Source organism: Necator americanus, chromosome X, assembly GCF_031761385.1.
Source record: "Necator americanus strain Aroian chromosome X, whole genome shotgun sequence".
Taxonomy (NCBI): domain Eukaryota; kingdom Metazoa; phylum Nematoda; class Chromadorea; order Rhabditida; family Ancylostomatidae; genus Necator; species Necator americanus.
Window position 1 is genome coordinate 21,399,746 of NC_087376.1, and position 14,451 is coordinate 21,414,196.

The following is a 14,451-nucleotide window of genomic DNA, read 5'->3' on the forward strand; positions in this document are numbered from 1 at the left end:
TTTAAAAAAACGAAAATCCAGAGCACTGCCAGTTATTGTTGGACGCTTTTCGCGACATAACAACACAGAACATGGAACCCTTAACCTCAGAACCATCAGCTTAGTGCTGCTAATTCTGCTAAACACGTGAGTGTCGCAATTAGAATTACCAAGCGTAATGGTCGTCAGGCCTGCTCAAGACTTTCTGATTTGCGTGGGGACACTGAATGTAAACACAGTTAGTCGCTACCAAACAAAAGTAATGCACGTGAAAAAGAAGGATTTGCGAACATAGCGGTCTCCATCATTGGTTTACAAGGGTAATTATGCACAGTTGATGTAGATATTCAAGCTTATATTCAAGAAAAAAAGTGATGTTATCATTTTCTTACTTTCAGGATTTGTCCTTGTAAGAGGTGTGGTCCGCTTCTCTGATCAGGTAACACCATTTTCTTTGTTCGTTTGTTTGGCCAGGACAGGTAGACCACTTAGATTCATGTCATGTGAACCGTATCAAGCCAATGCCGTCTTCGCTGTTTTCAGCTTTTTGCTTGTCTTGTAAATTTAGATCTATGCTAGTCGTATGAAAAGTGTTATTTTCGTCACATAGAGCGTGACCGCATTATTTGAAGCGAGTTCCACTCATCTTTCCAGTTGTGGGAGCTACGCCTAGACTCTGTTGGATGTTCCATCCAACATCTTTATTTCCATGATTTTATAGTGATCTTTAGTTCTACAGTGACGAACGGAAGAAGCCAGCACTATAAAAGATTGTAGATCGAATGACAAACCTTCAATCTGAGAGGGTTGAGCATTTTGTTGCCACAGAGCACGTGCATTATTAATTGCCACCTTCGCCATGGAGCGTATACCAAATTCAATTACCTGAAAGTGTCGATCATTGGAAACTTTGTGCCGTTAGTCCTGGTACGTTCTCAGCTCAGTTTAGCTTCGTCGTCAAATGCTCAATTTTTACGACGTTGACCTTAAGCTTTTCCTGTCTGTCGCAGTACGTTTAATTTTGCTGCTCCAGTTTCATTTGTCTTGATACGCCGGTATGATGTCATCGGCGGAGAGTGGTAACATTAATGCTGGTTTCTGAAAATTTCGCTAATGGCATCCATGACAACTATAATGAGTAGCTCAAAGAAAGCTTAGAATTGGTACAGGTGACAGAGATAAGAAACACTGCCGACGTGTCCGCAGTCGCTCACACTCGACTTCGGGAGGATTTGGAGCTAGAGTCATTTTCCCTAGCCCTTTTGAGAAGACATGCTGCCGTTACATATACAGATAGATTTCACAAGGTCGAATGCTCTCTGCAAGTCAAGCGATGCAATTTTTGATTCTTATTATGCTTCTCAGTCAAACGTCCTGTAGTATGTGCGGCGTCTATGTGCCGAAGCCGTACATGTTACAGGACGAAACTGCAAGGTTGGCGAACAGGTGAACAATGTCTCCATTTATGTGGTCCATAATGGGCGTTACGGGGGGGTGTAGCTGTTAGAGGTTCCGCTTCCTGCACGATCGTTCGGAGGTTCGAATCCGCTGTAGCCACCAAGCCTTTCATCCCTTCGAGGTCGATAAATTGGTACCAGACTCGTTTGGGAGGATAAAAACACTGACCTGACACATCGGCTAGCCACATCAAGTCATTCTATAGGCCAGTTACACGTTCGTAAACCTCAAACGATTCAGAATTGAAGTGAACGTGGGGGCGCATCCAAAGCGGATTGATTAACGCCAGAAACTTTATCCTTTATCCTTAATGGGCGTCCAAAGACTTTCATGCTGTGAAACAACGCTTGAATCGGTCTAAAAATCGAGCATGCGGTTGGGTTGGCCTTTTCTTTCGTGCAGATATTGTTTGAGGTTCATTCCCGAAAAATGAGCGTGTGAGCACTGTTTCGCGACGGATGGTCTCGACCTGTCTTGAATAATTTTCATTCTTTCGAGGCTGATTCCTCTCAGTGGTTACATGATGAACGAGTCTACAAATAAGAGGAGCTTGGGAAATTAGTGCTCTACAGTCGGAATACTTTCAAAGTAGTCACCTTCTCCCTATCAATCTGAACGTTCACAATTTCATCACTTAAGTCGAAGAATTTTGCGACATGGCGAGATCACAAATGGATGAGAGGTTCAGCATTCTCGTATTTGGAGTCTCTCATCTTCAGTTTATTCCATGGGAGAGCTGGTATTACTGTCTGACAAGGTTCTCCGCATCTTCGAAGGATCACGTCGTTCATGAACATGGCCGTGCTCAGCCCTTTCAATCTGCAGCAAGAGTTCGCACAGGATCGCTGTATTTGTCGCTGTCCCATTTGCTGTAAGACTTAGCGTTTGGCCTATCGAGACCCGAGTGACCAGAGTACCTTCACATTGCCAATCTCCAAGTTCAGCTTAACGAAACAAAGTTGTTATAAGAGATCCAGTACTCCCACTAGGTATTTGTCCTATTTTATTTGAGCTTTTGGGGTGTAATAGACAACAGCACCTTTCCGCAATATCCGAGGTAACTTTTGCCACATAACCGCGCAAGTCATGTACTGAATTTTCGGAAAGTATCTGCCGAAAATTTCGCAGTGGCGCAGATTTTTTGAGATGTTCTGGAAGTTCTCGTTTTAAATATATTATATAAGGGCACTACCGCTTGTACACATGACATATCTGGCTCCCTCTTCCTTGCCTATTTCATCCTATAATAACCGATCATTCCACCCATATTCGACACGTACTCCTTCACGAGTTCGAATCTGGCCACCGCGCAACTGAAGCCCATCGAAACTTAAGTCAAGTATTTGGCACTGAAGCCACTTCTGAGCGGTTTGTGCGCGCCTGGTTCCAGCGATCCAAACCCGGAAACAAGAAACTCAAAGATGAGCCTCGCTCTGTTCAACCGACTGCAATATCGTTCGACGAACTAAAGAATCTGGCGGTGTAGAATCCATGTGATGGTGTGCGGTATTTTGCTGCCAGTCTTGGCTATTCGCTGTCCATCGTGAGCAATGGACTGCGATCTCTCGTAATGGTGAAAAGTAGCTCGGTCAGTGGCTCCCACATGCACTGAGCGACGGGAACCGCCAAAGACGCCTGGACATCTGCACTCAGCTGCTCTCCAGAAGCCGCAGATTCGACTGGCTGGACACCATTGTCACTGGAGATGAAAGATGGGTCCTCTACGTCAACCACAACCACAAATATGCGTGGTGCGCTGGCGATGAAATGCCGGATCCTTACAAGATCCGCAAGGAGCACCCGAAGCTCAACAACGTTCGCCTGCTGCACGATAACGCGCGCTCTCACATCGCGGAGAAAACTTCCCAGAAAATTCTGGAGCTCCGATGGGAAGTTGTACCGCACCCACCGTACAGCCCGGATCTGACCTCAGTGACTTCCTCCTCTTCTGATCGCTTCAGCATCATCTGGAAGAGAAGCGCTACGATGATCGTGACCACCTCGAAAATGACCTTCGGGCTTTCTTTGCCTCCAAGTCGCCGGAGTTCTACGCCAAAAGAATCCGTGATCTTTCGGGACGTTGGCAGAAGGGTGTCGACGTTGATGAGATTATTTCGTCGAATAATAAAATGTTGTTAAAAAGTTGTGTTGTTTTGAAATTTTGCCGTATTTCGGCAGATACTTTCCGAACACCCTAATAGTTCGCACGCGCCCAGAGTGTATGTCCAAGTGTCTGGTTGTTTTTTGTGTTAGCAACAGTTCTAGTTCTTGAAACTAGACAAAAATAAGATCAGCTAGCTTCACTCGCGAACAAACATTATTTGAGTTCCATATATTTTGATAAATCGATGAAAATAACAGGAAAAACCACTCACTCATACAGATGTTCGAAACTCTTGTTTCTGTCGTATATATCCAACCGAGATGTGAATGTTCTAGGATATGGAATCTCCCAGAGAACGATGTGTTGGAACTCCTCCTCCAAAAAACTATAAGCATCATCGTTGAGTATAGGTATTTCGAATTAGAATTTTAAGCTTTTCTTCAAGAGAACGGGTAGCTGATGTTAATAGCAGAAGTACATAGAGTAGTTCAAATACTAAACATTTGGTGCTTCACAATCACAGAGAGTTAGGATTGTCGGATACCCGTTTTTATTGCAGCCAAGTTTACTCATCCGGTTATGGTGTGATTGTCACGGATCAGAATTATGTGTATTTATGACTTTTGATGAGCCGTCTACGAACTTGTTAATCGATTTTCTCCACAACTATATAGCCAAACTCTAAGCCCGTTTTTTCAACCACCAACGGCTGCACTAAATGTTTGCTTTAGATTAGTAAACCCCCGGGACCGCTGAGTGATCGATTACGATTGGTTCAAGAGTTCCATTGAAATCAAAAGAGCTGTCCGGGATATTGCGCAAGTTCCCATGTAATCGAGAGACATTCTTCCTTGCGATTCATCTTACAGTTTTTGGCACGATTTCAAAATGCCTCTAACGATTTTCGAGAAAAAGTTTCAAAGTCATGTGCCAAGAAATCCAAATTGACTCCATCGCGTTTTTTGTCCTATGAAGATCTAAAGTTGTCGATTCCCGTGTCTTATTAATGTCATTCACATACTTTCTTTGATTCACATGTATACTTTGCTACCCAAAGTTAACGATTCCATCATTTCCTCAGGTGGAATACCCTACATCTTGCTCTGGAGAAGGCAATTTGTTCAAACGTTAGCCAACAAAATAACCTCTTATACAGCTTATCGAAAATCAGTCAAAATTCAATTGTGACGAAGTTCATTGAAAGTAGAACATTCTACATGTGTATTCACATGCTAGGGCGGGTGTAATGTAGCGGTTGGAGGTTCCGCTTCCTGTGTGACCAATCGAAGGTTTGAATCCGCCCTACTGCTCACCAAGCCTTTCATGCTTCCGTGGTCTAACCTCTCACCGACTGCGCCACATCCGCACTATACATATATATTATTACCTTATATATATTAACTTGGGTCGAAAGTTCTCGGACAAATTGACAATATTTTTATTTAGTTTGAAATTTTTGAACGATAACTGTAAATTATTTGAAGTATGCCCCATTAGCATCGATGGTCTTACGCCAACGTTTAGGCACGGCGTAGATGCCCTTGCTCCAGAACGCTGGGGACTGCTACCTGAAGAACTGCTCGAGTGCCTTTTTGATGTCGTCGCGGGTTTGGAATTCTTGACCATCCAGATGACGTTGGAGATAGGAAAAAAGGTGATAATCCGAGGGAGCCAGGTCTGGGGAATACGGTGGGTGTGGTAAAATGGCCCAACCGAATTTCATCAGTTTGGCTTTGGTCGTTCTTGCAATGCTCGACCAAGCGTTGTCGTACTGGAAGTAGACTTCGCGCTGCTGCTGGTGTGCACTTTCGAGAATTGTCTTCAAATTCTTCATTTGCTCAATGTAGACGTCTGCGATCACTGTATATACCTGATCTAGCAGCTCCCAGTATTCGACGCCGTGTACGCTCCACCAGATGCACAGCATAACCTTTTTGGCATGTACTTCGAGTTTAAGGACGTCGTCTGCATCCGTACCTTTGTCAACCCGTTGGGCACGCAGGTGAATGTTAGAATAGGAAATCCACTTCACATCCCCGGTCGCTATGTGCCCAAGCCAAGTGTGGGTGCGGTTGAGCGTGAGCAGAGAAAGTGCCGTATCAGCGCGGCAGTCCATGTCATACCGTGCCAGAGCATCTGGTACTCATCGACCTAGTTTTCGCACTATGCCGATTGACTTCAATCCGCGAATAACTGTGGTTTGACTCATCCCAAAAGTGACTGTCAGTTTGCGAGTGGTTTGAAACGAATCGGTTTCCACCTATCTCCGCAGCAAGTCTAAATCCAACTCCACCGGGTATCCCGAACGGTCTTCATCTTCAATGGAGTAGTCGCCCGACGCGAGCTTGACACTTCTAGACTGTACTTCTAGCGGAGGTGTGCTCCTTGTAAACTTACTTCAGACGTCTATCGATATCCGCGGGTTTTTGGCCAGATAGATGAAGAAAGAGTATGACGCTCCGGCGGTGGTGTGACGACGGCTTGAAATTGCGCGGCATGGTGGCGGGAAGGGAACTGGCTCAGTGGGATTGTTAACCTACACTTTGAAGAGCCTTTTATACTCTATCAAACGGTTGCTAACACATTCATTTTTGTCGGCTTTTTGCTGAGTGATAATCTCTAGAAATCATCAGTACCACATTATCCGAGAATTTTGGCCCAACCTAATATATATATATGTGTATATATCATGCTATATAATGACGCGCTTAGTCCGTGTGTGTTGTGTGTGGGTTTGTCTCTGTGTCACGAAAACACTCCATAATGATGCAAAACTCCGCACAGGTGAGGTGCCCAATCATCGCCATGCACCTGAAAGGCGAGCACTCTACCTTTTCACCATTGTACCAAACTCTGGAGTCATGTATTTTGGCTTTAATGAGGCGAGCTAGTTTCTCTCATATGTTAGCTTGGGCAAATAAACTTTTATGTTAATGAATACTTTGAAATTTGTAAGCTATCATGCTATATAATAACGGGCTTATTCTGTCACGTGTGTGCATCTGCGTATGTGTGTGTCTCAGTCAAGAAATTCCAAAAAGAGAGGGAAGCGAATAGTATGGCGTCGGTTTGGTGCGCCGGAACTTCAACGCGGTAAAATTGGGTGAGACAGGTCCTACGGCGTCGAATTCGTGCCTCGGAGCCAAATAGTTGTAAAATGGGGTGGGACGGGCTCCACGGGGTCGAAATGGTGCGCCGGTGCCAGAGAGTTATAGAGTGGGGAGAAACGGTTTCTACTGCGTCGGATTGGTAAGCGGGAGCCCCAAAGCGGTTGAATGGGTTTCTATGGTCCCTTCGGATATCTATTTCCCAGCATGTCTCCTGCTGTTGACATTCTTTCTTCAAAAAAAAAAGAAACGCACGTATGAACGGCTGCTTAAATACAATACATAGTAGCTAGCAGTTTACGCGATCTGGAGTAGAACGTTATTTTTATCACTATGATAGTGATATTCACTTCATTTCGTGTTAGCACATCATTACTTGCTAATAGTTGAGAACAGAGAAAACTCATATTTCGAATGTTTCCAAATTGTGGAGGTTTGAGAGAAAAATAGATGTAAAATCAAGTTTGATTGTTCTCCAAATATAGAACTGATGCGTGTAAGGAAAAACCATAAAATCTTTCGTCTATGCTTAAATTTTGGGTCAAAAAAAGTTGAAGAAAGTGTTGATAGGAAGAAACCAACTCCAATTCTACAAAAAAAAAATGTCGCTACTATTATTCCTTATTGATCGGTGAAGGCGAGCGGAACGAACACCAAAGAAAGCCCGAAGTCCGGCTTTAGCCGGAGGCTCAGGCTGGTATATATTATATTCATTGTATTGATATATATATATATATATATATATATCAATACAATGAATATAATATATATCAATACAATGAATATGAAGGATAAAGTTACTGGCGTACCAATCTAGTTGGGATGCGCCAATGCGTTTTACTGGAATTCGTAATCTTCGAGGTTTTGGAATGCGTAATGGCCTATACCACGGATCTCCCTCATAGAGGGATCACAGCCGGTTAGTCGCAAGGCTACGTGACGCGTCCCCGGGTGGCGGATAGGGGGCTAATCGCGGACCCAAAGCGACCTTGTGCTTGCCCAGAGACGCAGGTGGATTCAGGAGATGGACTCCTTGTTTCCGCTGAGCCAGAACTGACATCCTTGTATCCCGCACGTCGGTCTGGTCAAAAGCCTGCAATCAAGTGACTGGAAGGTGCAAAGGAGGCGGTTTGGAGTCGCCTCCAACAAATAAGCTCCCCATGAGTTTCTGAGAGAACGAAAGTTCCCATGAGTTTTTCCAGAAACTCATGGGACTAGAGGCTTGCAACCTGCCCATGGGTTTTAAAAATTTTACGCAAAACGCAGTAACAGAAAAGAGTCTCCTGATTCCGGAGGAAAGCCTGGTAAGGTAGCGCCAGGTAGGACGCGGTTGCAGGCTCATGTAGGCTACCAAAACGAAAAAGGACTAGGTTGGCGATCTGTACTTACAACGCACGTACGCTTGCATCGGAAGCGGCCATCGAAGATCTGCAGATGCAAGCCAAGAAGACCAAGTACGACGTCATCGGACTGATCAAGACGAGACGACGTCACCCTCTCAACGCCGTATATGAAACTGGAGAAGAACTGTTCTTAGGAGCATGCGACAGTAGAGGTGTTGGTGAAATTGGCGTCCTCATCAACACGAGTATGGCAAAGAACATCGACTCTTTCGAACAACTTACGACCCGAATCGGACGTCTGCGGATGAGAAGATGTGGTTCAACACCAGCTTTGACTATCTTCGTCGCTTACGATCCAACATCAAGCTACGATGAAGAAGAAGTCGAAGCTTTCTATATGGACATGGAGAAGTTCTACCGAGAAGATCATGCTTTCTGCAAGGTCATAATTGGCGATTTCAACGCCAAAGTTGGCCCAAGAAGAACGTCGGAGTAACTTAACATCGGGACCCACGGCCTACAATGGAATGAACAGGGGAGAGACTCCGAGTTCATTATGACGACTAAGACCATCTATGGGAACTCGCGATTTCAGAAGCCCTCCTCTCTACGCTGGACGAGGGAGTCATCTGGTGGAGGGTGCCGTAATGAAATAGACCACATCATCGTCAATAAAAGGTTCTGCCTGACGGATGTCGCTGTTGTACCAAAGTTCTATACGGGATCGGACCATCGCCTCCTCCGAGGAAGATTTTCCTTCACAAGGAGAGCAGAGAAAGCCGCCAAGTTCAGAGAGAGAAATCCCATTACTACCATCAACTGGGATCTCTTCGCTACGCTAGCCGGCTTTTGGGAAGATTCCGCAAAGGACAACATCGACGAGGAATATGACTGGCTTGTTGAACACCTTCACGACTGCGCGAAGAAGGCTGAGAGTTTTAAAACCACCAAGAGGCGCCTGTCTCTTGAAACTCTTGAGCTGATACGCCAGCGTGGAGCAGCACGAGCCGCAGGGAACCAAGAACTCACGTCCGAGCTCGCAAGGCTTTGCAGAGAGGCGATATAGGAAGACCTTAAAGAGAGAAGAGCAAAAGTGCTGACTGAAGCTGCAGAGGCGAAGAAAAGCATCCGCTATGCCCGTCGAGACTTCGCCAGTCACAAGACGAGGATGACTGCTTTCCGGAACCCAAAGGGAACAGCCACTGCATCGAGAAGGGGGATGGAGAAAATCATCTACGACTTCTACTCTGATCTCTTCGACAGCCATGTCCACTTACCTCCTCACCATCTGAGGAAAGACGAACAAGTCATTCCAGAGGTTCTCCCGTCCGAAATACGACATGCTATCATGTCGCTAAGAAATCGTACGGCACCCGGTCCCGACGGAATAAGTCCAGAACACCTAAAGAGCCTTCCGTCGGTACTCATCAACACTCTGGCGAGGCTCTTTACACGTTATCTGTCGGAATGCAAGGTTCCTAAACAGTGGAAGACCAGCAAGACCGTGTTGTTGGCAACTATCGTCCAATCTGCCTACTGTCCTTCATCTACAAGCTCTTTACAAGAGTAATCCTTAATAGGATTGAAAAAGTCTTGGATGAAGGACAGGCATGCGAGCAAGCAGGGTTTCGAAAAGGATTCAGCACGATTGACCACATTCACACTGTTTCGAAACTCATCGAGGTATCACGAGAATACAAGATGCCGCTCTGTCTCACCTTCATCGACTTGAAAAAGGCCTTCGACTCAGCTGAGACGGAAGCGGTCGTGGAAGCCTTGGACAACCAAGGCGTCCCTACTCAGTACATAAAGGTACATCGAGAGTTGTACAGTAACTTCACGACCGGAATTTCGCCATTCTACAAGAACATCATCATTGACGTGAAGAGGGGGGGGGGGGGAGGGTCCGACAGGGTGATACAATTTCGCCCAAAATATTCACAGCCACACTCGAGAACGCAATGCGAAAGTTGGAATGGGACGACATGGGAGTGAAGGTTGATGGTCGGCAGTTACACCATTAGCGCTTTTTTTATGACATCGTACTGATAACACTTAGCATCAGCCAAGAGGAACGAATGCTGACCGAATTCGACGAAACATGTGGATGCATTGGTCTTCAGCTGAATCTACAAAAGACGATGTTCATGCGGGACGGATGGATCTCGGATGCCCCATTCACGCTCAACGGAACGAACATATCCGAATGCACCAGCTATGTTTATCTGGGTCGGAAATTGAACATGATGAACCACCTGACCCCCGAGCTGGGCAGGAGGAGACGAGCGGCTTGGAGAGCGTACAAGAGCATCGAGGATGTAGTGAAGAAGACCAGGAACATCCGGCTTCGTGCTCACCTCTTCAACACCAACAGGAAGAAAACGCGGTGAGCGTCATTGAACGCGCAATTGAGAGAGTGATGCTAGGAGTATCCCGTTTCACGCAAATGAGGGACGGGATTCGAAGTTCTCTCCTACGTCAGCGATCGAAGATTAGAGACGCCGCCGCGTTTGCCAAGGAAAGTAAAGTAAGGTCGGCCGGACACGTGATGCGCTTTAATGACAACCGTTGGACCAGAGCCGTGAGCGACTGGGTTCCCCGCGATATTAAGCACACTACAAGAAGACCGCCGACCCGATGGTCAGATTTCTTCACGAAGTCCTTCAAAGAAAAATATGATGCTCTTCGTGTCCCACGCGAGAGGAGGAACCACTGGGCTACTCTGGCACGCGATCGGGACAGACGGAAGAATTACTGGCGCCCGCTCGACCAGTTCGAAGATCAACGGGAGTCAAGGTGATCAAGGTGATCAAGGTGATGGCCTATACAATGAATTGCAGGGTCAGTCGATGATCAAGTCAGTATATTTATCCTCCCAAATAAGTCTGGTACCAATTTGTCGTCCCCGCAGGGATGAATGGCTTGGTTTGCACTAGAGCGGTTTCGAACCCTCGACCATGTGGCTCAACGGACCTCTAACCGACTGCGTCTCACCTGCCCCATATATATACATATATATATTTATATATATATATGCATGCACATTTATATTTATATATATATATATATATATCGTCATACTATAGTCTATGAAAGATCACTAACTTCGTAGCATTCAAATTTCTTTCATTCCCTAATTCCCAAAGCTCCATTCTTTTCAATATGTGAAGTTCTGTAGAAGAGAAGTTATACGATTAGTTATTACCGACGTAAAGGATTGTCATCTGATTTTTTTCTGTACGCTTTTATAGTTTCTCATACAATTATGTGTTATATATTGTGTATGATCTTGTAAGGAATGGGGACAAAGCAACGTCTGTTCATTCAACGATAATGATTATGTTCCGTGGAGCAAACCGGTTATGGTAACAATACCTGCAGTATGCTTCTGCGTCCTAAAAGATTTAATTCACTTTTAACAGTGGGTCATTTCAAAGCGCTTCCACCCTACAACGGTATCAAAAGTTCAGTTTCAAATTTAAAAAAGCAACAACAGTTATCATTACTAGGAAATAATGCGTACTCACATGAACATATTTCTTCATTCAACTAAGGAAAGCAATGCTTAATTAAGACTTACGTACGTGTGCGCTGAACAACTGACTAGTCCAGTATTAAAACCAGAGCGTCGAAAGAAACCGAGAGAAAATATTCCGCGTGCTATTGTTGGCCTACAGTGTCGATCGAGGGGGACAAACTTCAAACTATCGATTCTGGATTTTTAGAATGTCAATGGAGATTAAGACTGATTTGTGAGGCCAATACTACTTACCATGCACGATGCCGAACGAATCCAAACTCGAATCTCGTGAATTAAATCTTTTAGGACACAGAAGCATACTGCAGGTATTGTTACCATAACCGGTTTGCTCCACGAATCCAAACTCGTCCAATTTTCGTACTGGCTTACCCGTAGAAGAGCAGACACAAATATTTAGCACATGTAGATGCTGGAAATGCACCTAGACACCGATATGTTGATGACATAAAATCGTCTCAGATAGCATTCAAGTGCACTGAGGTGTAGTCCTTTAGTTGAGGCGATATGGTCGCTGGAGATCGTTGCTGTGTATGGGGAGGTGGAACGCTTGAAAGTATATAACGTAGTTGATCTTTGAGCTCCGAAAAGGGGAACGCTGTTGTCAAGAAGGGATCACACATCGGTGAAATGTATTGTCGTAGGTTGGGTAAGAATTCATTCTTTTCCATTTTATAAAACAGGAAGGCCATAGAAAATTTGATTTGTCACACTGTTTCTCCTTCTTTCGCGCAATAAGTTTAGCAACAACAACAACGTTGATTTTCTCTATTTTTGTTTTCCCATGTCTTTTCATGTCCTATATGTCCTTTTTGTGTTGTTCATATCTCGATTATCTGTATAAAAATACGAATCTAAAAAATGGATTCTGTGACCCTATTAACTCAACTTAATGTAAAAAAACAGAGCAGAAGCTGTCAAAAATGCTCCGTTTTGCCTGCATGGTACTCCAAACTTATTATCCCAATTTCACGATCGATCTTTGGCTCTATTCTGCGAGCCTCAGAACTGGCATTCGGCGTAGTTCTGTTGTCATCCTCACTCATCTCAGCGCCGGAAGCCGGCGTGCATATAGAAGCTTGACGAACTGACCCAACTTCTCATAGTCTTCTTTGTGAGTGCTTCAGGCCTCGGAACTGGTTTTTTCCTGTTGCCTTTGTAGCACTTGTTTGCCACTCAAAATCTTGTCATGAGTTTCGCTTGAATCATTTAAGTTGTTTACTCCAACTTTCAGTGCTTTTTTCGTTTATCTTTTGTGACCTGTTATTTTCTGTTATTCCTATTCGCAGGCTGTTATCGTTGTCGTTTTTTTTTCGTGTTACACATATGGTTCAACTACCTAGGTTTGAGAGAGTTCATAATTTATAAAAAATGAAAATCTATGAAAAAAATACTGCTGCTTTTCCGAAAACAGCTGTCTCCATGGCGTTACGGTCTCAAAAAACCCTTATTACCCGCTATTACAATGCACTCACCTGTTTGGAAGAAAAGGATAAAAAACTTCTTCTTTAATCCATTAATGCAGGAAAGAACTCAAGCTATCGTCTTGGAGACACAATTTACTTCACGATTGCTTCTTGAAACGCTTTCCAAATTCAACGAAACGGTGTACTCACTGATAGATCCACTTATGGAAGCACAAATGAATCAAGAACACAGATACATGGAGAATGCACATGTAGCACTTGAGCGAACTCATTGTCTTGGATTTCAAATGGACGCAGCGCTCGCAATCAGACGGTAATCAAGAAATTAAAATCCAGTAATTAATTGTGCGCATTTAAGGGGAACATTAGAAACAACAACAACGCCGCACTGGCCAGCTATCACCTATTTCCAAGGAAAATATGACAATTTCTGGACGTTTTCTTCAGCCAAGGTACATACCCAGCCGATTACTAACTTACAAAAACTCAACTACTTGTTAGATGCTTTGGCTGGAGAAGCGCGAGATTTAGTATTGAAAGTTTCCAATAGCAAAAAAATGAACTCTCAGTAGAACTGCTGCAGGGAAAATATGGGGATAATTCTAAGCTCAGCTCTTTTCTTCAGATACACCAAGAAAACGCAAAAGCAAATGGCACAATGACCCATCGACAGAGACACTTTCTTGGCTATGTTGTTATACAACTACAATGTTTTGCCAGTCAGATGACCCGAAGTCAAAAACATTTCCGCGAAATCCCACCATATCCGCTCGACACATCATCATGCAAGAGCGTAAATCATGTCTCATCTGTGGGATACAGGGACATGTAACATAATGTATGAGCAAGGGATATTTAATTTGTGGTGGGAAAAGACATCACCATAGTTATTATCCCAATGGTACCGAACACAAAAGAGGATGGTGTGGTACTACATCGTTCACATGAACACATGAAGTGAAGGCTAGGGACAGGACAAGTTCTACCACTAACGTGCTCAAGTGTGGAACGCACAACGGACAGCATAAAGAAAAGTCAAAATTTCGTCTGATACTAGCGCAGGTAAGTCGTTCATAGATGGAAAGCTTGCGCACGAGTCCGGACTTGACGTGGCTGGAACACGGACGGGCAGAAATATTCGGTCAACTCTTTTATAGCACCAATCTTGACCGGCACAGGAGAAGACCATCAAGGAAGATATGATCCTTATAACGCATCTTGTTATCAAGCTTTCTCGACCCTCTAAAAGAAGTTGTCAAATTACAAATAGTTCCTGGTTTTGACCAATTGCGGAGTTTCCATGTTATATTGGGCTGCAACTCATTCCATATCATATATGGCACATCTTTTTAGCGGGATGCAGACTTTGGTAGACCTCATGCACCACACTTCGGAACCCACGCAGAATATAACAGTAGCACTAATCTCACAGTTCTAGCAGTTTCTCACATTTTCAGCTTCTTTTTTTTACAAAACGCATACAACACTAGCGATG

The 14,451-nt window shown here is 44.3% G+C and overlaps 6 protein-coding genes across 7 annotated transcripts; 4 read left to right on the plus strand and 2 right to left on the minus strand.

The window, feature by feature from the left end:
- Positions 1-2,964: 2,964 nt before the first annotated feature.
- RB195_024603 (uncharacterized protein) lies at positions 2,965-3,404 on the minus strand (the record flags this gene model as incomplete). Its single annotated transcript, XM_064212437.1, has 2 exons — positions 2,965-3,261; positions 3,366-3,404. The coding sequence occupies 2 exons, from the start codon at positions 3,402-3,404 to the stop codon at positions 2,965-2,967; spliced, it is 336 nt and encodes a 111-aa protein (XP_064068318.1).
- A 1,701-nt stretch (positions 3,405-5,105) lies between these two features.
- On the minus strand, positions 5,106-5,657 carry RB195_024604 (uncharacterized protein; the record flags this gene model as incomplete). Its single annotated transcript, XM_064212438.1, has 1 exon — positions 5,106-5,657. The coding sequence occupies one exon, from the start codon at positions 5,655-5,657 to the stop codon at positions 5,106-5,108; it is 552 nt and encodes a 183-aa protein (XP_064068319.1).
- A 2,425-nt stretch (positions 5,658-8,082) lies between these two features.
- RB195_024605 (uncharacterized protein) lies at positions 8,083-8,487 on the plus strand (the record flags this gene model as incomplete). The annotated part of the gene is made up of 1 exon (XM_064212439.1): positions 8,083-8,487. One exon carries the CDS (start codon positions 8,083-8,085, stop codon positions 8,485-8,487), a length of 405 nt encoding a protein of 134 aa, XP_064068320.1.
- Positions 8,488-8,547: 60 nt separating this feature from the next.
- On the plus strand, positions 8,548-9,057 carry RB195_024606 (uncharacterized protein; the record flags this gene model as incomplete). Its single annotated transcript, XM_064212440.1, has 1 exon — positions 8,548-9,057. One exon carries the CDS (start codon positions 8,548-8,550, stop codon positions 9,055-9,057), a length of 510 nt encoding a protein of 169 aa, XP_064068321.1.
- Positions 9,058-9,159: 102 nt separating this feature from the next.
- RB195_024607 (uncharacterized protein) lies at positions 9,160-9,561 on the plus strand (the record flags this gene model as incomplete). The annotated part of the gene is made up of 1 exon (XM_064212441.1): positions 9,160-9,561. The coding sequence occupies one exon, from the start codon at positions 9,160-9,162 to the stop codon at positions 9,559-9,561; it is 402 nt and encodes a 133-aa protein (XP_064068322.1).
- Positions 9,562-9,692: 131 nt separating this feature from the next.
- RB195_024608 (uncharacterized protein) lies at positions 9,693-13,788 on the plus strand (the record flags this gene model as incomplete). 2 transcript variants are annotated; one of them, XM_064212442.1, is made up of 5 exons in its annotated part: positions 9,693-9,803; positions 10,051-10,377; positions 13,055-13,269; positions 13,315-13,408; positions 13,582-13,788. In XM_064212442.1, 5 exons carry the CDS (start codon positions 9,693-9,695, stop codon positions 13,786-13,788), a joined length of 954 nt encoding a protein of 317 aa, XP_064068323.1. The 2 variants fall into 2 exon arrangements, with proteins under 2 accessions (XP_064068323.1, XP_064068324.1); XM_064212443.1 differs by lacking the exons at positions 13,055-13,269; positions 13,315-13,408; positions 13,582-13,788 and having other exon boundaries at positions 10,051-10,791.
- Positions 13,789-14,451: the final 663 nt, after the last annotated feature.